The 22,137-nt window shown below is 43.6% G+C and overlaps 1 protein-coding gene across 7 annotated transcripts; it reads right to left on the minus strand.

Moving 5' to 3' along the window:
- Positions 1 to 12,878: 12,878 nt before the first annotated feature.
- On the minus strand, positions 12,879 to 17,467 carry LOC120711855 (L-type lectin-domain containing receptor kinase IX.1-like). 7 transcript variants are annotated; one of them, XM_039997517.1, is made up of 5 exons: positions 17,078 to 17,467; positions 15,680 to 15,816; positions 14,532 to 15,474; positions 13,880 to 14,393; positions 12,879 to 13,769 (listed from the first exon to the last, which is right to left on the minus strand). In XM_039997517.1, exons 3-5 carry the CDS (start codon positions 15,430 to 15,432, stop codon positions 13,154 to 13,156), a joined length of 2,031 nt encoding a protein of 676 aa, XP_039853451.1. In that variant the 5' UTR covers positions 15,433 to 15,474; positions 15,680 to 15,816; positions 17,078 to 17,467; the 3' UTR covers positions 12,879 to 13,153. The 7 variants fall into 7 exon arrangements, with proteins under 7 accessions (XP_039853451.1, XP_039853447.1, XP_039853452.1 ...); XM_039997513.1 differs by having other exon boundaries at positions 15,675 to 15,816; positions 17,078 to 17,452; XM_039997518.1 differs by having other exon boundaries at positions 15,675 to 15,816; positions 17,145 to 17,451.
- Between the last annotated feature and the right edge of the window lie 4,670 nt (positions 17,468 to 22,137).

Below are 22,137 nucleotides of genomic sequence, written 5' to 3' on the forward strand. Positions count from 1 at the left end.
TTGAGTGAGTGATCAAGCAAGGTTTAGATTCTTGTGCTGTGGTTCTAGAGTGAACCAAACTTGTATCTCGTTGCGCCGGCCTCCTTGGAGCATTAGGCTCGCCGGCAAGTCAACGACCCTCCGGCTTGGTGTGGAGTGGCATCGATAACATTGTGCGGGGGACGGAGATCCCTCCTTCGTGGGCAATCTCCCTTAGTTAACATCGGGATCAAGGTGACCGTAATTGTGTTCATGGAAAAGACTTGATTGCCGGGAAGCGATACTCTTAATGAGTGCTTCAACAACGTGGACATAGGGGCGCCTTTGTGGCAAACCGAACCACGGGATAAATCCTCGTATCGAGAGTTCAATTTCTCTCATCCCTTCTCTTAAGCTTCCGTATTTAATATTGCAACTTGTGTGCCTTTACTTTCTTAGTGTAGTATTTTGCTAGGATTGGCTATAGCTTGTTTTTAGTTTAAGATTTGTGCAAACTAGTTGGAGCCATAGGTTAAGGATTTTAGAGTGCATAATTCACACCCTCCCCCTCTTAGGCTAGAGCACCCGATCGCTTTCAATTGGTATCAGAGCCGGGACTCACTTCTCTCACAAAGAAAGCCAATTCCATTGGCAAATTTGTGTTTACCGGCTCATTAGATCGGTAGGATTCACCGCCTAGTGAGTTAGCTCTTAGGGGGAATGGATGGATCCTTTTAGACCCGCTCCACGGTTCGACGGCACAGGCTTCCAAAGATGGAAGGTCTTGATGCAAACTCATCTCCAAGCAACGGGACTAAATGTTTGGAGAGTTGTGAGTGAAGGTGTAAAAAATAATGGTCAATAAGAGAAGCAATATGATGTCACCGCAAAATGCATAATCTTGTCTTCTCTTAGAGATAATGTGTTCAATCGTGTTTATTCTTGTCCAAATGCTTAAGAGCTATGGAAGACTATCACTGAGAATCATGAGGGCACGGAGGATGTTGCCAACGAAAGATATCGTGTTCTCATTGATAAGCTTAATAGCTTTAAGCAACTTGATGATAAGAATGCCGAATCAATGTACTCACGCTTGAACACTCTTGTGAATGAGATTAATTCCTTAGGTGTGAAGCAAATTGAAGACTTGGAACTCATTCACAAGATCCTTCACTCACTTCGAAGGCCGGACTATGATTTGGTGACCACAATTCTATATGAGAAAGAGCTCGACACAATGACACCAAATCAAGTCCTCAACAAAGGTGATCGCTCATGAGCTACGCAATGACATCAAGGCAAAAGCGTCATCTTCTTCATCAACACATAGCGCACTTGCATGCAAACACCTCAAGAAGTTGAAGAAGATAGCCATCAAAGGTAGCTCAAGTGATGAGGAAGAAGATGATGCAAGAAACTCCTCAAATGATGAAAAAGAGCCAATGAACTCCAACCTCTACAAGCAAGTAAAGAAGATGAACAAATGCTTGAAGAAAATCAATTCAATGGGGTATATGGTCTTCCTCAAAGATGGGCCTCACCATCAACTCATGAAGGTTGAGAAGAAGTTCAAGAAGAACAAGCAAAAGAAGGAGAAGAAGTCCAAGCATGAATCATATGCCGTATTTGGTGAATGGATAAGCGGTGGTGAAGAATCAAGTGCAAGTTCAAGTGATAAATCAAACAAAAAATTCACCACTCGCATGGGATCAGCATCCAACACTTGCTTTATGGCCAAAGGTATGGATAGCGATGTAAGTGATGATGACTCCGACTCTCCTTCAATTGATGAATTTCTTGACCTTGTTCATGAGCACCAAAAAGTCATTAAGAAGCAATCAAAACGACACCTCCTTCGTGAGCAATCTCCCTTAGTGAATATCGGGATCAATATGACCGTGATTGTGTTCACGGAAGAGACTTGATTGCCGGGAAGCGATACTCTTAGTGAGTGCTTCAACAACGTGGACGTAGGGGCGCCTTTGTGGCAAACCGAACCACGGGATAAATCCTCGTGTCGAGAGTTCGCTTTCTCTCATCCCTTCCTTTAACCTTCCGTATTTCATATTGCAACTTGTGTGCCTTTACTTTTTAGTGTAGTATCTTGTTATGATTGGATATAAGTTGTAAAACTCTTTTGGGATGAAGATTTCACACTAAGGTGAACCGTAGTTGTACATCTAGATATCTTGTTTTAGTTTAAGTTTTGTGCAAACTAGTTGGAGCCATAGGTTAAAGGTTTTAGAATGTCTAATTCACTCTTCTTTCTTAGGCTAGAGCACCTGATGGCTTTCAAAAACGCAGCAGCTGCTTAACTTGACGCTGGTACTAAGGCGTACGTGCAGCTCATCACCTCGTGCCTAGGGGCGCTTGCCATCGTCTGGGCTACGGTCGTCATACTAGGCCAATTCTCAACAGTTCTCACCAAAAGGGATTTCTGGTTTACGACGGCTATTGTCTTCATAGAAGCAACCAAGTATGTTACGCAAATCCCCTTCTTTAATTAATCCATGATGCGCCGGCCGGTAACTTAACCATAAAGTTCACGACATGTATATATATTTGTTTGCATGATGTTTTAATGGAAAAAGTCTAAATTGCTCATCTCAACTATAGCCAAAGTCTGAATAACCCCCTAAACTATCATTTGGTTCATTTTACCCCTCAAACTATGCCTTTTGATTCAAATTACCCCCTAATAAAATTTGTCTTTTTTATTTCTCTATGCATAGGTGAAGTTTTAAGTTGAAATTTTACAAGATAATAGTAAACAACATAACGCATTAAGAAACAATATATCATAATTTTTTATCATTATTTTGATATGTTAGAATATTTAACAATAAATTAATCATTGGAGTTTAAAATTATATTAAAACTAATGGTAAAATATTATAATTTTTTTCTAAATATTCATTGTGATGTCCACTACTACCCTACAAAATTTGAAATTAAAATTCAAATTGTGTATGGAGTAACAAAAAAGACAAATTGTATTATGGGGTAAAATGAACTAAATAACATAGTTTCGGAGGTAAATTAAACCAAGTTATAGTTTAGGGGGTTATCCAGACTTTGGTTATAGTTGAGGGGAGTAAATTGAACTTTTTTATTTTTTAATTAATGTGTGCGCCAGAATTTTTCTTATGAGAAAAAAAATGTCAGGAGCTTTAGACTTCACTCCAACAAGTAGTCAAGTAGATGTACGAGGAATAAAATACTCCATCCGTTTCCAATTGTAAGTCGTTTTGGTAAAGTTAGATACATAGTTTTTAGTATGTACCACGTCTAGGACGTTTGTTTTATTTCTTTATAAAATAGTTATTTTTTCTTTTTAAAACACGGTACAAACAACACACAAATGCATACATACTTACCCCTATTAATATGCGCACACCACCCTAAGCTATTAGAGACTGAGCTAATATGTGCTTTACTATTGATGGGCATGTCACCTACCACTCAAAGAATATCACCGGTTAAATCCTGAAATAACTATAGGAAAATATAGTCATATGTGCTGAGTTGAGGACTCGAACTCTGGTGAATCTCACGAAAGAGTTATGCTCAGTTCATCAAACGACAAATTATTTGAAAACATATTATCCGCGTGAATTTTTGTATATTAAATTAAATCATTTATTAGTTGAGTGGATCTTGGTGGAGTAGACCCGTTAGAGCTCCCTCCTTCCAGGCAGGTATCCACATTCTACATATCTATTAAAATTGGATGGAGGGAGTATATAATTGTTGGAATCGAGGATCACAAACACAAGAACGCACTCGATGAGTTTGCTGGCCGATGAACCGCCCGCCGGGGTGACGAACGCCGGTGATTTGTCTATTTCACTTGGCTCGGCTCAAACCGAACAACACCCAGTATACATTGTTTTATAGGGCAGCCGACAGAGCGCCGTCAACCACCTCCACGGCTCTCACGAGGCATGAGCTCCTCGCGAGAGCCTCTCGCTTAGACTGACTCCACTAATTCGAGCAGCTACTCGACTAATGACACACACCCAGTACATGACACACACGCACTAACCTGGAACGCACCAAGGTCATGATTATTATATGGCCTTTTTTGAGTACTGAATGTAGTGACAACTACTAATTGTCAGGATTGTTGGTTGGGGACCGAAGGCCACATTCTTCCTGCATCTTCCAGGAGCTATCATACAACGGGGAAAATTGTTGCGGTCCATAAATCCAATAAATATTGCAGGACAGTTCACTGTGACGGCATGCCGTGTTTAGTTGCCTCCTATGAAATTTTTGAAAGGACATCTTTCTACATTTGAAGTACTAAATATAGACTAATTACAAAAATAATTACAGAACTCATATGTAAATCGCGAGACGAATCTAATGAGCCTAATTAATCTGTCATTAGAGATTGTTTATTATAGCATTACTGTATCAATTTAGCGTCTAATTACAACATAATAAGGTTCATTAGATTCGTCTCGCGATTTACAGGCAGCAGTCGCAATGCGTTTTTTATTTCGTTTAGATTTAAGTCTCTATGTAGGTGGCGGAAAAAAATTGGAATTTTGATTTTTGGAACTAAACACGGCGCTATTTTACAAGCAGCTTCCTGCGTGACGCTACCAATCATTGGTTTGGTGAGCTTAGCTGGGCATGATTATTATGAAGATACCTCTTTTACCGAGCCCAAAGCAGGCAGTGTAAAGCCAGCCCTCATCTTCTTCTACGCTCTGGTGCTAACTCAAGGTGCATTGCTCATCTATTCGCTCCTCATTGCGGTGGATCGCTCTCTTCACGCCCAGAAATTGAGGAGTCATTACTTTGGAGACGACAAAGAAGGGAAAGTATTTGTGAATAGATAATGTTGCAGACACTCTGGCGACATGCGTCCAAAATGGCGTGCTTAGCACCGCCAATAGGACTCTTGTCTTATTTGCTACAGAATTGCTGCAATCTATAAACATTAATGACCATGTCTCTGCAGTTTTAGTGCTACGCACATTGATTGAAACTGTAGGACCCAATGATCGATTGGTCAAGGAGATTTATTCCTCCGAAGAGCTTCTGGGTAGGCTGGTTAAATTAGTAAGGCCAAGGAGCCTCCATCATCCCGATACCAAGCTCTGCGTAGCAGAAATTTTTGTCAAGCTCGGCAGAAACGTGCGCCTGGCTGATATACCTGGAGCAGCCATGTCCATATCATCCCTAATTGATGCTAGAGTATATTTGGATTCAGTGCTGAGTCATGGGTTTTCATAATGGTTTTTTAGCTTTTTTTTTCATGCTACTAAATATTCAAAATATTACCTGCTCCCCAGATTCAAAATATTACCTGCTCCCCAGTAAGACTACCAGCTGGCATACAGCAGTTCCTCATCTGTTAGGCCCTGTTTAGTTCCCAAAAAAAATTCTACAGTATCTGTCACATCGAATCTTTGGACATATGCATAGGACATTAAATGTAGTTGAAAAAAATAACTAATTACATAGTCCAACGAATCTTTTAAGCCTAATTAGTCCACAATTGAATATTAATTGCTAAATAACAACGAAATTGCTACAGTGTCAAAATCCAAAAAATTTCGCGAACTAAACAACGCCTTAACATTGCAGTAAACAATTTTTTTTTATTGCAGGTTCTGAGAACTACAATCAAGATTCAAAACGCAAACCCCAACGATCTTCACAAGAAAAGATGTCTTGCATCCTTGTTAGGCCTCGCCTTGCAGATATGCTGTAAGCTGCCGAAGAATAATGCTGGGGACATTATTTTCACTCAAGCAGTAACGGAGATTCCAATGGAGAATCTTGAGTTTGTAAACACGCTGGTTCATATCGTCCAGACGGCAAACGACAATGAGGACGGTGTTGTTTGCCTGGCAGTCGTGAAGGCCGCAACTAAGTTGGCTGTATGGATGATGGAAAGAAACGCGGCGGCTTACCTTCAGTATTTCAAGCAGGTGAACATTATGGAGAAACTGGAAGCTGCCGTCCAAACCATGCATCACCTTGATAGGTATGTGATCCTCACGAGACGTGGTGATGAGAACCAAGATTTTGAGACCCTCCGATCTGTTGTCAGAAATGCAACAATCATTGTATGGCCGTCGCCGCCACCGCAGCCTGCAGCCGCTGCCCTGGAATAAGAAGTGAACCAGAGCAAAGCGCAGTAGACTTGATGCGATCCTTTTGTTGAGTCTGCTCTTACGTTTTGATTAAGAATAAGTACGTCCAGTGGCGGCACCTATATATGGCAAATGTTGATTTAGCGACTGAAAGTTATTTTGTATTTATCATAACTTGTCCTTTGTAATTTTATCAACTATCGATATTATGCATGCTATTATATTATGAGAGCAAATTAGAGCTAGTATAAATATATTCATTACCCACTAATCACACAAATTAAAGCACAGCGCAGTGGTAAGGCGTGCAAGACTGGACTCCAAGATCCAGTTTCAAACCTCTCTGTGCTGCCTTTCCGGATCAAATTTTAGTAGGCAGCGGTAGGTGAGGGTAGGGATGTGAATTATAATAAATATCGACATCATAAAAAATATGAGCTCTTTTACTGTGGTTGTGGATGCTTTTTAATGCCTATGGATGCTTATCTAAATTAGTAGTTCTAATTAAACTTAATTGACGAAGGGTACTACGGTAATCAGATCAACCACAGCCCCACCACACATCCTCGCCCAAAGCCCACGGACGCAGGACACCGCCTCCCCGCCGTCGCTCTGCTCTCGAGCCCCCACCGTGCCGGCCAGCCCGGACGTACACGCCGGACACCTCCGCACGCACGGCCGGTCGTCGCAGCGCTGCGTCGTGGGTTTGACCGATCGCGAGCTGTGACTTCCTTTGATTCCCTTGGCTCGGTCTTCTCCGCTGACCACCTCATCGTCCGGGAGCATCGAGGCGCCGGAGAACTCGAGGCCTGGATCGTTCTCGTTCACGAGCTTCGTGGACAAGCTGGGGGCTCCGCGGCTGTCCACTTGTACACATTTATTTATTATTTTAATACAATAGTGTTAAAAAAACTACTATGTTCGTTAAGAGGATCTAAAAATTCTCACATTAATCTAAGAAAGAGAAAAATTTGCACCGTTGGATTTTACGAAGATCTAATAGTCTATATTATTCTGAAGAATTCATATCTGACATAAAAATCTATATTGAATAAAAATTTAGTATTTCCTATTTAGATATGGACTCTATTGTTTTTGGAAGTAAACAGGTATACACGGACTAGAACTCATCTCTTCCGTAGGTATCCCAAAAAGATGCCTTTGAATAAACAAATAATGAATCCCCTAATCTGCAGAGCAGTACAGTACAAGTAAAGTGAAATATTAGAGGTACAAACGCATGGAGTAGTTTTTTCAGCGGGTATAAGTTCGTCAAAAAAATCATAGGGCCCAACAAAAACTTAACATTCCTACTACATGCCACTCGCCGCCATAATCAAATCTCGGCAAATAATTAGCCAGATGCCCAAAGAAAAAATTGTAAAGCATGAGTCTACATCTATCAGTGAAGTTAAAAATTGCCTTCCTCCACAATGCAGCATGAATCCCATATTTGCCACCACATTCGTCCAAAGAATGTAGAAATTGTCATGTTAATCAAGAAAAGATGAAAATATACACCATTAGATTTTTATAAAAATCTAACGGCGCCTGAAGAGTCCATGTTCAATACGCCATGTCGCCATGTCGAACATAATTAATAAATAACTATATTCATAATGTAAAAAATAAAGAAGATTAGTATTTGAATTCTATGCCATTAATTTTATGGATTAAATTATGATGGTGCTTACTAATCTAAAGAGTCCATATCAAGTACCACTAATATAACTTTGGAATTAAAAATTTTAAAAGATAGAACATGATCAAAGAATCCATACTAAATACGATGAGTAGGTAACTAAATTTGGAATTAAAAAAAAAGAAAATAGCAGTTGACCAAGAGTCCATATCAAATACAATTATTAAATAGCTAAATTCAAGTTTATAAAAACTTAAAAATAGCAGTTGACCAAAGAGTCCATATATATCGAATATGACTAATAAATAGATAAATTTAAGAGATATAAAATAGAGAAAATAGTTATTTTGCATATCGAGTAGGAAGCAACTTAAGAAGGAAAAATAGCTTTTTGTAAAATTACACCAAATACATAAAAATAAAGTGGCCTCACCAACGAAGCCAAATGAAATCCTGAAACAGCTTAAAATGAGAGGAGAAAGAATAACTTTATGGACTTCTCCTGCCTCTTTAAGTTCTAAAGTGTTCTCAAAATTACCACATTAGCACCAAGAAGCTCCTTTCAGTTTCGGCTCCATCAAAATATGATTTCAGCATTGAAGTCAAAACTAAAGCAATTTTAGAAGCAGATGAGGTCCAACCAAACAGATTAATAGCATGCAATTGGGGAGTGTGTTAACAACTCTGAAAAATCATTAGAATAATAATGATGGAGAAGCACATTGAATAACATTAACTTACAGTGAACAATTATGAGTAAAACAATAGAGAAAAAAATTAACACGAGTCAGATTTCGAGACAATGATGATGGGGATAGAGGATGGCGAGCTTAAGAAGATGACTGTACCTTAGCAATAGTAAATGGTAGTCATGACGGGAAAGATGAAGCAGTTTTACGCCAATATAGATGTATGTATGCATAAAATTTGAGGATTAAAGATGGTAGAATAAAAAAGTTAGCTAGCCGCGCTATTTGCGCGGGACACATCGCTAGTTTGTATATACACCTTGGATCACCGCTGTCTCCCTCATGCTATGACGATCTGGGACGTGGGATCATCACATCATATCGATCGTCTGCTCCTGGGTGCTAGTGATGATCTTGACCATTGATGGATCGATGCGCTCGTGCTTATGCTTTCGGTTCGTTCTGCATAGGCACGACATCCGGCTGCTCGTCCCCGCCGCGGGCCTGAGCGCGGGCCGGGCGGCATTCCTCCGCTCCCTAGCGCGCGCCAACACCGGGATCGCGGCCACCGCCGCCTGAACGCTTCTGGGCATGGCGACCATGCTCACTGGGGTCATCCTCGCCACCGACCGGGGAAACCAACGAGCCAACGCGAGCCACCGACTAGGGAAAGTACCGCCAGTTGGATCAAGGACAAATCTAAACCAGTTTATCAAGAGACTATAGTCCACTAAATCATCTTCTTCAACTATACTACTCCAAACATTATTCCAACTTATATCAATTTACTATCTTACCCTTGATTAAATAAAATAATTTCAAAAATAGAATTATTTCAATTTTTTTTAAAATTTAGGCCCACCAATTTAATAGGCATATGGTGTTTATGGGCCCACCATTAAGTATGCATCCGATGTCTATAGGTGCCTCTCTTTTTGTGCCTCTTGATGTTTATCAATTATGAACCGTCAAATCGAGCCTCGTGAGCCATCCATTTTGCCCCCAACCATTGTAAAAAAGTTGAAAACATATAACTTTTTCGTATTCAGATACGAATCAGTTACAGATATTGAATATTTGGAATCGGGCAACGGTAGGTGATCTAGGGATGTAAACGGATCGAATATGGACGGATATTACTGATACCATATTTGTTTTCATATTTTTGTTCAAAATTTCAAATATAGAGACAGATACAGATAGTGTTAGTTTTTGTAACATTGTAATGGATATCGAAATCATAAAAATGTAACTTTTTAGTATTCGGATACGGATCAGTTATGGATATTGAATACCCAGAATCGGATATGGATGGATAAAACCCCTTTCAAGCTGGATCAAATTCAAATATGGTCGAAAATATCTGTATCATTTACATCCTAGGTGACCTGGCGTACTGGCCTATCACCACCGGTGCAACAGGACACCAGAACTAATTATAAAATGCCTAAATATCAGAAACAATCAACAAACCAAGGATCATCGCAATGGTAGGTGCGGTGCTCCACTCTCTCTAGGGTCCAGGTTCAATTCCTTGCCTCTAAGAACACACAGAAGTAAATGTCACAGAGTTTTGGGCTTATAACCCACAACTTCGGATCCATGACGAAAATTAGAGAATTGTCATAGATGGTGCATAAAAAACGTACGAAAATTTGTCATAGATCAACAGATTTTTTAATGTATTCAGTATTCTTTATGTACATCCAATAATTTTTTATTACCTTTTTGGCGACTTAGAACTTTTTCATGTGCACCTGTCGTTTTACATCGGATGGATTCAATAAAATCAGATCCATTTTTTTATATAGATCTAATAATGCTAAAGTATACGCAGATTCTGGTAATCAATATCCCACGTAGGCCGGTTAATTGTTGCAAATTTGAGGGTGGGGGGGGGAGATTATTTTCTATGAATTCAGAAAATTGGAATGTATATATATAGTCCCTTTGTTTGGATTTAGTAACCGAGAGACAGTAAAAAGGATTTAGTAACCGAGAGACAGTAAAAAGGATTTAGTAATTCCTAAATATATTTTTCGATTTTTTATTCAGTATTTTTATGTAGATGTAGTAAAAAATTCATTATTTTTTATGCAGATCCATTAATGCTTATATATATAATATAAATATTATGCACTATATGTATTATATAATAATACGGTACGTGTTGGTCGAGGACTTCAGTCTTTTTCTGCAATCTCGGCATAAGCTTTGTACACCATGTCAGTAATTTTGATGAAATCCCCCACATGCCATTCAGTGGCATACAAGGGATGAGTTATATTTTTCAATGGCATTCAGGAAATTAACTCAATTTTGATATCATCATATCAACTAATTCAGTAATTCACACACATCTGCCATACATGCTCTGTAACAACTTGGATCTAGTTATTCCAGTAATGCAATTATCAAAGAAGCAGATGTATAGCAATTCTGTGCACATCTCAAAAACACATCTATCTATTCATACATGCTCAGTAATTATTGACATCCTGTATTTTTAGTAACTACCATAGATGCACGTGATTTAAAAATTCTAGTTAGCTTCTAATTTAAAAATACATTGAATTATATATTATGAAATTAATATATAAAGAATTTGCAGTGTCCCATTCTTCAACATTGGGAGATGGAAGCTATTAGGCTGCCCGTACTATCACTTTAAACAAATCAGTGGCTGGTAAGCAGGTAAGCGCACCCATAATATTACCTCGACAATCTCAAAAAAAAAATTACCTCGACGAGGAGCGCCTCAAGACAGGGGAAACATTTGAGCAACAAAGACGCTGCATCCTTTTTCGGAGATGGGCACTTGGATGGCCAAATTCTTGACGTTGTGTATCAGTGTCATGAGCTGCACAATCCATCCCTGTAATATGCAGAACGAAAAGAAGAATTAAAAAGTCAGGACAATTTCAGAGCAATGTTCGTGATTGCGCAGATGAACCAGTTGCAGTTGCAGCTGCAGCCTTCATCGGGGAGGACGACTGGCCCACGTTGAAGTCGACGAGGATTAGTCGAACAGGCTGCGCCACCACGACGAGAGAACCGCTGTCCGCTCGGCGACGAAAGACAGGATCGATAGCAGGACGGCGTCCGGGAGATCACTAATTCGGTGACTGTCGTTCCCAGCCGGCCAATCCGCGGTACAAACCCCATCCCCGCAGCCGGAGTCCGAGTGAGCACGTTTAGCTGGCCTGCCGCCGAATTACTCATTGTCGGTGTCGAGAGGACGGACAGCAGGACGGCATCCAGGAGTTCACTTATTTGGTCTCTGCCGTCCCCAGCCGGCCCATCCACGGTGCAAACACTACTGCAAAATTCTATTTTGCGAGGCACTTCAAAATTGCCTCGGAGGCAGACATGGCTTTTAACCGTCTCGGTTAATACCTCGGATTAATTGAGGCGATTATTTTTTTATTAACCGAGGCTGTTTGGAAAACCGTCTCGCAAAATAGATTACTCGAGGCGGTTGTCTTATTAAACGAGGCGGTTATAATAACCGCCTCCGTACCTCCGTAAATCATTTACGGAGGCGGACATATGTAAGGGGTACGCCTCCAAAAAATTAGGCCCAACCCACAGCCCACTCAGACTCAATTAGTCTCTCTTAGTATAAATAACTAGAGGCGTTAGGGTTTCTCTCAGTCCATCTCTCTCCCTCTCTCTCTAGGCCAGCGCACGCACTCCTCCTCCCTCCGCCTCACGCACTCCTCCTCCTCCTCCCTCTGCCTCAAGCACTCGCGCGGGGCCGGGCCCCCTACTCCGGCGGCGGCGGCCGCCGCGCGGGGCTTGGCCCCCTACTCCGGCGGCGGCGCGCGTGCTTGCCGGGGACTGGCGGATCCGGCTCCCCCGGCAGCGTGCAGTGGAGTGGATTCGGCGGCGGCGCCTGGATCCTCCGCCGGCGAGAAGGGCGGGCGCGGTGGCTGGACCGGCGAGGAGGGCGGGCGCGGCGGCTGGACCGGCGAGGAGGAGGTCGGCGGCGGTGAGACAAGCCGCTCCCTCCCTCCCTTGCTCCCTCCCGGCATGGATCAGGGGCCGGGCGCGGCGGATCTGGCCATGGGGGCTCGGCGCGCGGCCCCCCGCGGCAGATCCAGCCAGCGGGGCTTGGCACGCAACCCTGGCGGCGCGGGTGCCACCAGATCCGGCGGCTACGGCGTGATGGGCTCGGCGGGCCTAGATGGGCTTGGGCTTTCCTTTTTTTGGTTTTTTTATTCGATTAACCGTGGTGGCAGGTCCGAGGCGGTTGGAGTTGCCCGCCTCGATTAATAGTTTTTGACTGCCTACCCATCTCTATAGCCGCAGGCCGCAGCCAGACTCCGAGCAAGCGTGTTTGGCGTGCCTGCCACCAACTTCCTTGTCGTCGGTGTCGAAGGCCCGAGGTGGCGGGCCGACAGGAGGAAAAGGCCAATGAGTGGGTAACGCGGGTATGCTCGGCGGATAAACCAAACCATTGGTGTCACACCATAATGGAACAACACAATAATGTACTGGCTCTTGTTTTGTTTTGTACAAAACAACGCATTACTGGAACAACACAATAATGTACTTAGAAGTCAATTACTGAGTGGGAAGATTTAGAATATATGACGCTGTTAGTTTAATTTCTGACCGGGAAGTTCAATTTTCCTCTCGACAAGAGCCAGTACCAAGGTACAAATAAAGACGCCTAACAAACTAGCTGCCATTCTGGAACGGGCGGTGCTTCCGCTGCTCGTGCCAGTGATAACCCTTGGTGGTTCAGTTCAGACCTGCGTGCCACTGGTGACTGGTGGCGACAAGAACGTCAAGGCCGGCATCTTCATGGGCAATCTTTGCAAGGGCGCATCGAGGCGCAGAACATTGATGGCCTGCCTCATGGACGGCCTCGAGCTGGGGTCAGGGTGTGCACACCAGAGCCCGGTGACCAGCACGCTCTCCATCTCCCTGGCGTCGAAGTCACCATCCAACCTCGCGTCCGCAGCCTCGATGATCCTTCCACGCCCGTAGAATTCCCAAACCCACTGGACAAGGTGGACGGTGGCGTATTCCTCGTCGCTTTCCGATACGTCCACGATGGGACGCCTGCCGCACGCGACCTCGAGGAGCACGACGCCGAAGCTGTAGACGTCGGATGATGTGCTGACCCTACCAGATAGCCAACACTCGGGATCCATGTACCCCATGGTGCCGGCGAGCGCAGTCGTGTGTGACTGCCGGTCACGGTCCATGAGCCGCGCGAGCCCGAAGTCGCCGAGCTTGGCGGTGAAAGACGCGTCCAGCATGATGTTGCTTGGCTTGATGTCACGGTGGAGGATGCACCGCTCCGAGTCATGGTGCAGGTACACAAGTGCAGAACCGACCCCGAGCACTATATCATACCTTAGAACGAAATTTAACAAGTAATTTAGTTAAGGAAATGCAGTTTGGAGAGAGGACGTTGCAGATGATCGGTTTGCAACAATTCGTTGGTTAATTAATTAGGCACGTACCTGAGCTGCCACGACATGACGTTGGTCTGGCTATGGATGTGAGTGTTGAGGCTCCCGTTGGGCATAAGCTGGTACACAAGCAAGAGCTCGCCGCGTTCATGGCACCAGCCGATGAGCTGAACGAGGTTGCGATGCCGCAGCTGGCTAATAATCTTCACCTCGGAGTTGTACTCTTTCCTCCCCTGACCAGAGCTCTTGGACACCCTTTTCACGGCGACGTGGATTGGGTTCGTATCTTTCAAGAGCCCCCGGTACACCGACCCGAATCCACCTTCACCGAGCTTCTCCTCTTCTGAGAAGAAGTTGGTTGCCGCCTCCAGCTCGCCGTAGCGGAATCGCCTCGGTCCGGCCTGTTGCTCAAACTCGTCCTCCGGAGCCTCCTCCCCTGTCACATCTTCTCTAATCTGCTGTCTGCCCTTGCTTCTGCAGCGGCACCGCATGAACGAAACCAAGATGCCGGTGCAGATGATCAACACCACCACGGAGCCAATAGTCACACCGGCAATGAGTGCCGCTGAAGAATTGGAGGCGATGGCAGGTTAATTAATTATTGAATTATTGATACTGATATAAACTAAAGCTGATGAGCACCGAAAAATCAAGAACAGCTTGCTGCAGGCAGGTTAAATATCGAAATATTGATGCTACTAACCTGGTGGTTTCCTCCTCGGTGGCGGTGGTGGTGGCAGAGGAATGGTGATGCCGAGGTCCTCTCCGATACTGTATGCCGCATAGCAGCTGTAGCATTTGACGGCACCATAGGTGTTGTTCGGGCGCGAGCTGTTGATCTCTATTACCATGTTCTTGAGGCACTCGCTGCACATGCTGGCGTTGAGGTCCCTGGTGCACTGCGCCAGCCCGTAGATCTCCTGAGCCTTGCCTTGCGAATCCGTGTACTCCTTGCTGCCGTTGGCCAACCGCACCAAGGAGCTCGCAGCCTCCGGCACGAGCCCGGCCATCATCAGAGTCCACCGCTCGGCGCTCATAGCCGCCACGTCGCGGACGAACGGGTCCGGAGAGGCCTCCGTGGAGGCGTAGGACACGATTTCCCTGTCGGCGTCGGAGAAGAAGGGCAGGTCGGAGTAGCGGAGGACGCAGGCGTCTCTGGAAATCTTGGCCTCTCGGCTGAACGGGCACTCCTGCTGCACATGGCCGGACACATTTAGGAGGCAGTCTTGGCACTGCGTGAAATTGCGGTCGGCGTAGCACATGGCAAGGCCAAACACCCTGTCTGGGGCGCTGCCAGCCGTCATCTCGGCGAAGCCGTCGTTGGCTATGGTGCTCGCCGGAAGTTCGGCGGTGAGGTTGAGGAGGTTTGCCTGGTACTGGCTGCCGGCGGTGAAGTTGCCCGAGGTCGAGCACTCCTGGCGGTTGACGTAGCACGTTTTGTAGTTGCCCGTGGTGTAGCAGGTAAAGTTTGGCTGGGAAACCACCCCTGCTGCGTCCCCGGCGCTGGCGGCGAGCAACAGAACGACGGTTAGCGCTGCGGTTTGGAAGCTCGGCGAAGCAACACCATATATATTTATATCTTTTCCTATTGCTTGTTCCTTCATACAACCAATCTCTTCTAGTAATTGCTTGCTCTGTCCAGCAGCCTGAAAAGCGCAAGTCACAAAATATTATGAGCACGTGATATTTGCAATTGAAACTACTAGAATGCAATGGCATAAACATTCAACCCAATGTAATTCAGAGAGTTAGGAACAAGCTACAGATCACTAGATAGATTCAAATTCTTTCATGGTGCAGGATTCCATCTAAGATTTTGCTACAAGGGAAGAAACACAATAAGCACCTTACAGGTTGCAACTAATTAAGCAGTGACCGGGCTTCTACTTTGGAGGCATCTTGTAGTTTCTTCTGTGATTCCTTTATGTACTTACACCCACGTTTGTTAACCCCGCTGATCCTAGTTGGAGCGTCTGCAGCTTGAACACCTGCAAGTGAATTCATCAAGCAAACAAATTCTGGAAACAATGAAATTAAAGCAACTTGTATACTATTTTATTGTGTTATCCTACCTACACATGTAAACATGATTTTATATGAGATAACAGAAGAAGCACCCTGAAGTTTTAACATTGTTTCTTTTTACTTTTTCTATTGTCCTTCTGTGACTGTTGGTTGATTGCCGAGCAGCAGCCAACAGCGAGACCATGACAAACAGAAATAGCGAACAGGGCAAGATGGAGGGGGAAAGCAGTCAAGGCATCATGGATTCAATCATGATCAAAACGCACGAGGAGAAACACCTAGCACACTAATAAGAAGCGTACCCAATAATTTTTGAACAAAATGCAAAACAAATGTATACACAAATATGTCTATCTGTCCACTAGATATTCTGAATGTTGTCTTTATACTCTCATAATAGAAAATATATAGCAAGAAAGATGTAGGAATGATATGTTCACGTACAAAAAAAATACAGATGTATCACTTGAGTCACACAGTTAGTTCAAGACTTCACATATCTAATTGGTGTACATGGCACAGCAACATTTGCATCGGACCACAAAAAATTGTGCCACACAACAGTGTCGCCACAAATCTGGCAGACCTGCCCATTCACACTTTTCGTCGGCTTAGCCTGCATTCTTAATCGAACAATATAATCAGCACACATCCAAACAGAAATACACGAACAGCAGTCTCTCAGGCACTCCACTATTAATTATTCATGTGCATCAGTGACTTTTAGGCTAAAAAGGGCAAATTCAGAACTAGTGGCGTGCTTCCAGAATCTAAATCAGAGTAAAACATCACAACTATGCAAGACTAAGTACTGGTACTTTACAAATGGAAGAACATGCAATCTACAAGTAATATCATTATCCGAGCTAGGCATTTCACCAAACAGTTGGTGCACAGATCTGCTATGGGAAACAGAACATTAAGAAGCTAAATGAGAATCCATAAGTTTCCTAGGCTAGAAATCACATAATGGTATCCTAATTAACAAGGCTGAAAACAAAAGAGGATGAATTCACGTATTCCCGAAGAGGGAGACCCTTCCCCACGAATTTTGCATAGCCCAATTATAGGAAACACAATTGAGGGAATTTCGTGGCGCATCAGATAAAGCAGGCAACCGCCGGGCATGGAATCGTACACAAACATAAAGAAATCTCGGATGCGCGCGGACAACCAAGCAGATCCAGCAAAACTAATGAATCGGGAACAATCAGGAGATGGTACCTGGACGGGGTGGGGTGTGGATTGACTGGGGGCTAGCACGCCGGTGCCCGGCCCCGCTGTCCCCCACCTGGTGCGGTGGGTGCCAAGGCTCGGGGTCGAAGAGCTGCAGCGCGGCCTGATCTCGGGGAGGAGTGCACTAGCCCGAGGTCAGGGATGAGGAGCGCCGGTGCCGAGGTCAGGGAGGAGTATGCGGCGGCGACAGGGAAGATCCACCCAATATCGAGGTCGCAGAAGACGACGCCGGAGGTGGCGCGGGCCTGGACGTAGATGGTGGTGGTGAGGCGTGTGGACCTGTTGACTGTTGAGTGGTGCACAGATCTGATAGGAGAAGGGAGGAAGGAGCACCTCACTTTGATGTGGATCTGAGGAGGAGAGAAAGACAGAGAGGCGAAGAGAAAGATATGAGCTAGTTAGTTAGAGGTTTTTAAGAGGCATATGTATGTATTTATTTAAAATATGAATTATTTTTGTCATCCAATTTTATCCGACGGCCACAATGAATATTTTATTTTTGGCTGAAAATGAGTTGAACCTTGTGAAGTAACTTGAAAATTAAAAATTATTTTTTATATACTCTAATATATTTTCTAAATGTAATATATTACATATATGTGGTTTCGTTGGAGTCTCAATAATTATGTAATTGACTTAGCATTTACTAGAGTTTAAATCAATATCTGTCTACTTATAGAAAGTAATTCCAAATTGAACTACATGTACCTCGAATAAAATTCAAAAAAATTCATAGAAAATATATTTAGACTCACAATTATAGCTCACTTCCTTAAAACATATGAAAAACTCAATTGACGGATAGAAACAATTCAAACTTCTATCTTTAAATTACTACATAATAATTAAAATAATACCTAAATTTGCTCAGAAAATTCTACAAACTGACATGGAAACATATTTTAAGTCTATAATCTTGCCATACAAAAATCAGATGATTTATCAAAGTGAGACTATAGATTGTTCACAAATTTGTACATCTCTTACATAGTTTCTAATAACTCAAGTCAAACTTTAAAGTTTGCATACCTTATGATATTGTTGAACACGTATGCACCTCAAATTTGGCCACAACCTTGTTTTTGTATTAATATGATAAAATATGAATTTGCAGGTGCTATGCAACAAAAAAAATTCTATTTACTATTCAATTGAAGAATACAAGGCATATGAAAAATGGTACAAAACGAGCAATTAATATTCAAACAAACATAATTATATGAAAGAGCATGATTTTTGAAAAAAAAATCAGTAAAAAGAATCATCAAGTTTGGGGTTATTATGAGGGAGAAATACATATTACAAGTTTTAATTCCAGATTAAAAAGAGAAAAGATGAACTATCTGTTTGTCGGTGTTTAACCGTCACGTCTACCTAGAAATACCCTTAGGTAGATGAATAATCGTGGGAAGACGCCGAGATCAAGAATATGATGGTGCAAGCAACACAAGAGTTTAGACAGGTTCGGGCTGCATAGATGCGTAATACCCTACGTCCTGTTGGGTTGTATGCGAGGTGCATGATGAAGGTTTTCTAGGGTGTGGCCTATCGGGAGATCAAAATCGAGGATATCAAAGATGTGAAAATCAAGATTGACCTCGATTTTGTCTATTGTAATTAGCATGGCACTTGCGACCCCTCGGCACTCAAGAGTGTGTCCCAGAGGACAACTTTCAAAGAGCTTTGCCTGATGGTTTTAGAGGGATACTACCCAAAAGGGTATATGCCAAGTGCCATGGCATGATATTACCCTCCATGTTGGGGATAAATAGGGCTTCTACGGTGATTCCCCATATGGAACATGGAATGATTGTGGAGAGTTAATCAATCCAAACAGCTTTCGAAAAGTGTTTCATTTCGTCTAACCATTCCTCACTGATGTTTTCCTTGAGAAGTACGCCATTGAGTGGATCCGGAGGAGAAACAATGTTTGGACAGAGGAATGGTGACGTAAGCATTATCTCTTCGAATAGGTTGTGGTCGTCATGATGCTCCGTCATTGGAATTTCCGGGCAAGAGATAGGACTGGTGAGAGCAGTCTTCTCGGTTTCATAACAAAGCCTCCCTTGCTAAGATTTTTCATGGTGAAGATTTTCTAAAGGGGATCCTATAAGAAGGTCAAAATCGAAGATCGAGTAGACGTTGAAGTCTAAGCGAATCTCGATTTTGTCTATCTTGACCGGCACTGCCCGTGCGATCCCCCGACATTCAAAGAATAATCCTGAAGGACTTTGGAAGAGTCTGTCAGTCGGGTCTAGAGGCATGCTTCCTATGAATGTGTCTACGAGGAATTCAGACATGATTCAAGCCTCGGCAGTGGGTTCATGAAGGGCTTCTACGTCAGTTCCTCTTATTGAACAATGGTAGCTAATTCGAAATGCTTTAGAAGAGCATTTCACCGCCTCCAACCATTCCTTGTTCATGGCTTTTTTGGGGGAAGAAAGGGATGCAGTAGGTCTCCTATCGCAATGGTAATTCGAGGTGTTTCTAAGGTTTCCATAAAGATAATCCTCGAATTGGGAAGAAAACTTCAAAGTTGAATTTCTTCTTCCTTCGATGTTCGTGGTTCGGAAAAGGTCTCCACAGACGGATCTGTGGATGCGGAAGGTATAGGGTAGGATTCGGCAGACGAGGGACTCTCATGGTGCGACTGGGACTCGTGTTGGGGTTCACAATGATAGGCAAGAACAAAAGAGTTTCCTAAGATGTGATCTAAGATTTCCCTTCCTTCTATTGGAGTTTGGTGGTAAATGAACCTCCAGTGACATTGTTGAGTCCATGTCTAAACCCGTGTATAAGATGTGCAAGGATATGTCATCGGGTACAGACCAATCTGGACTTGAAGCTAAAAGGCATGAGAATCTAGCCCATGCTGCACCTATGGACTCCTTCTCTAATTGTTCAAATGCAAGGACGTCACTTCAGAGAGAGGATGTATGGGATAAAGAAGTGAACGAGAGACAAAAGTTATCTCGGAGCTCTTTCCAGTCACCGTTCAATCTCATCTCGTTGCGAGTGTATCATTGTTCCACCTTCCCCATGAGAGAGAAAGGGAACAACTTCCACCTCAAGATTTCCTGCGACATGCCTACGAACACAGTTCATCAGACGCTTGCAAATGATGTTTGGGATCTTCATTTTCTAGTCCAGAGAAGGTTTGTGCCCGAACCATGGCAATCATGCCAGGATGGAGTTCATAGCCAAAAAAAGTGAAAGGCCTTGGAGAGGTTGATGGCTCTGAGAACTCATCCCTGGAAGCAGAGAACTGGTGGATAGAAGGGTGTGACATGGTATAAGGATAAAGTAAAAGAAAGGATAAAAGAAAAGAAAAGGTAAAAGAAAAGATACATGGGCAAACTAGGTTCGAAGATAACTACAACAATCGTTCCCTGACAACGGCGCCAGAAATGCTTGTTGGTAATTATTAACTCATACAGAGAAGTGCGCAAGCGCATGGAAATACCGTTGTAGCACTTCACCTGGGAGTATTCAGTGTATCGTATTTCCACGAGTAATAGGTCTGTAACTGCCTTCTAACTAGGTTACTCTGAAGAAGATGAGAGATAGAGAGACCTTAGGGTAGTGTGGTTCCGATCTAAGGATAGGTTCAAGGGAAGACAAACTTATGTTCTCCCTCGTTTCCTTCGGGTACCGGTCAGAACCTGGTCTGCCAAGGACCTCCAGCTATTACTCTACTAACCAAGCCCGAACGTGGGGGACTATACTAACCATGCAGACTGTCTCCATAGCAGACGGACAGGGCTGTCACCACCTGCCGTCTACCCCTCAACACCGTGGAGCTTGGAGCAAACCAAGGTAATCTAAGGCCCAGACACCACGTCTATGTCATCAACTACTACTCTAGAGTTGCACAGGGTTATCCTGTCTTTATCAGGCCCCCACTTCTAGAGTATCCGCTACTAGAATGGATGATTAACCCACAAATGATGAGAGCAAAAGAATAGCTTAACTGGAACTCACCGAATAGAGGAACCCGGATATATACTCCAAACGTACCATATCCGTCGAGGTACAAAGGCGAAGAGACACCAACAAGTCCGGCTCTTCTCCGCACTCCTTCCTCACACACTCCCTAGGCTAAGGATACAAGTGTGGAGCCTCTCTACTCTTCTCCCTCACATGAGAAATGGTGTGTTTTTGGAATGAGTGAGTGAGAGGGGGAGAGGAGGCCCCCCTTTTATAGTCTTGAGGAGGAGTAGGGGCTACTCCATGTCACCCCTCTATATGGAAACCTTATCTCCTTGGGATGAGGTTGCTTAGGGGCTACTCCTCTCCAAGGTGCACTTGGACAAGTACCTGTCCAGGTTTAGCCGAACCTCGGGGTTGGCCGACCCAGGTGAAGCTTTCCCGGCTCTACCTCCCCTGGCGGGCTGACATGTGGGCCCTGAGCCTTATCCTTAGGTGAATCTTGCATGGCGCGCCCGTTTCCTCTGATTTGTGGGCCCTCCTTGTAAGTGGCATATCTGGGTAGCAATATTTTGTGCATTTCATCGTTTGTTCTCTTGTGTTTTTCCCGCTTTGCAGATGTGGGTGCCTGCGAATAACAATTCACCAAAACTCGTGGAATTGATTAGATATAAGCCCTATATCTAAGTTTTGTGATTATTTATCATGAAAAGTTGCAGGAGTTGACGGTTAATTTTAGCACTTAAGGACTGTCAACATTTCGACCTCCCAATTCGAACATGGAGGATTACTGGGCACGGACAGTGCTGTCACCACCTGCCAGCTACCTCTACAAACCGTGGGACAGGACGACATCTAGCAACACTTAACTAGTCTAGACACCATGTCTACATTAGCAAGCGATACTCTAGTGTCCTGCGTGGATCCCCATCCTCCTGATGGACAGACATCACACTAGAGCAAACATACAAATACTGGAGCAGTTGCTAGAGTTCTAAAGCCAATATGTTAACCATCACATCGAATGATAACGCAACCAGATCCCGAAATATGTCTGAAAACTTAGAATATACTTCAAGCAGATATCGGTAACCATAGTCTAAATCTATTACAAACAACCA

The sequence above is a fragment of the Panicum virgatum genome, chromosome 6K, assembly GCF_016808335.1.
Source record: "Panicum virgatum strain AP13 chromosome 6K, P.virgatum_v5, whole genome shotgun sequence".
NCBI classification, from domain to species: Eukaryota; Viridiplantae; Streptophyta; class Magnoliopsida; order Poales; family Poaceae; genus Panicum; species Panicum virgatum.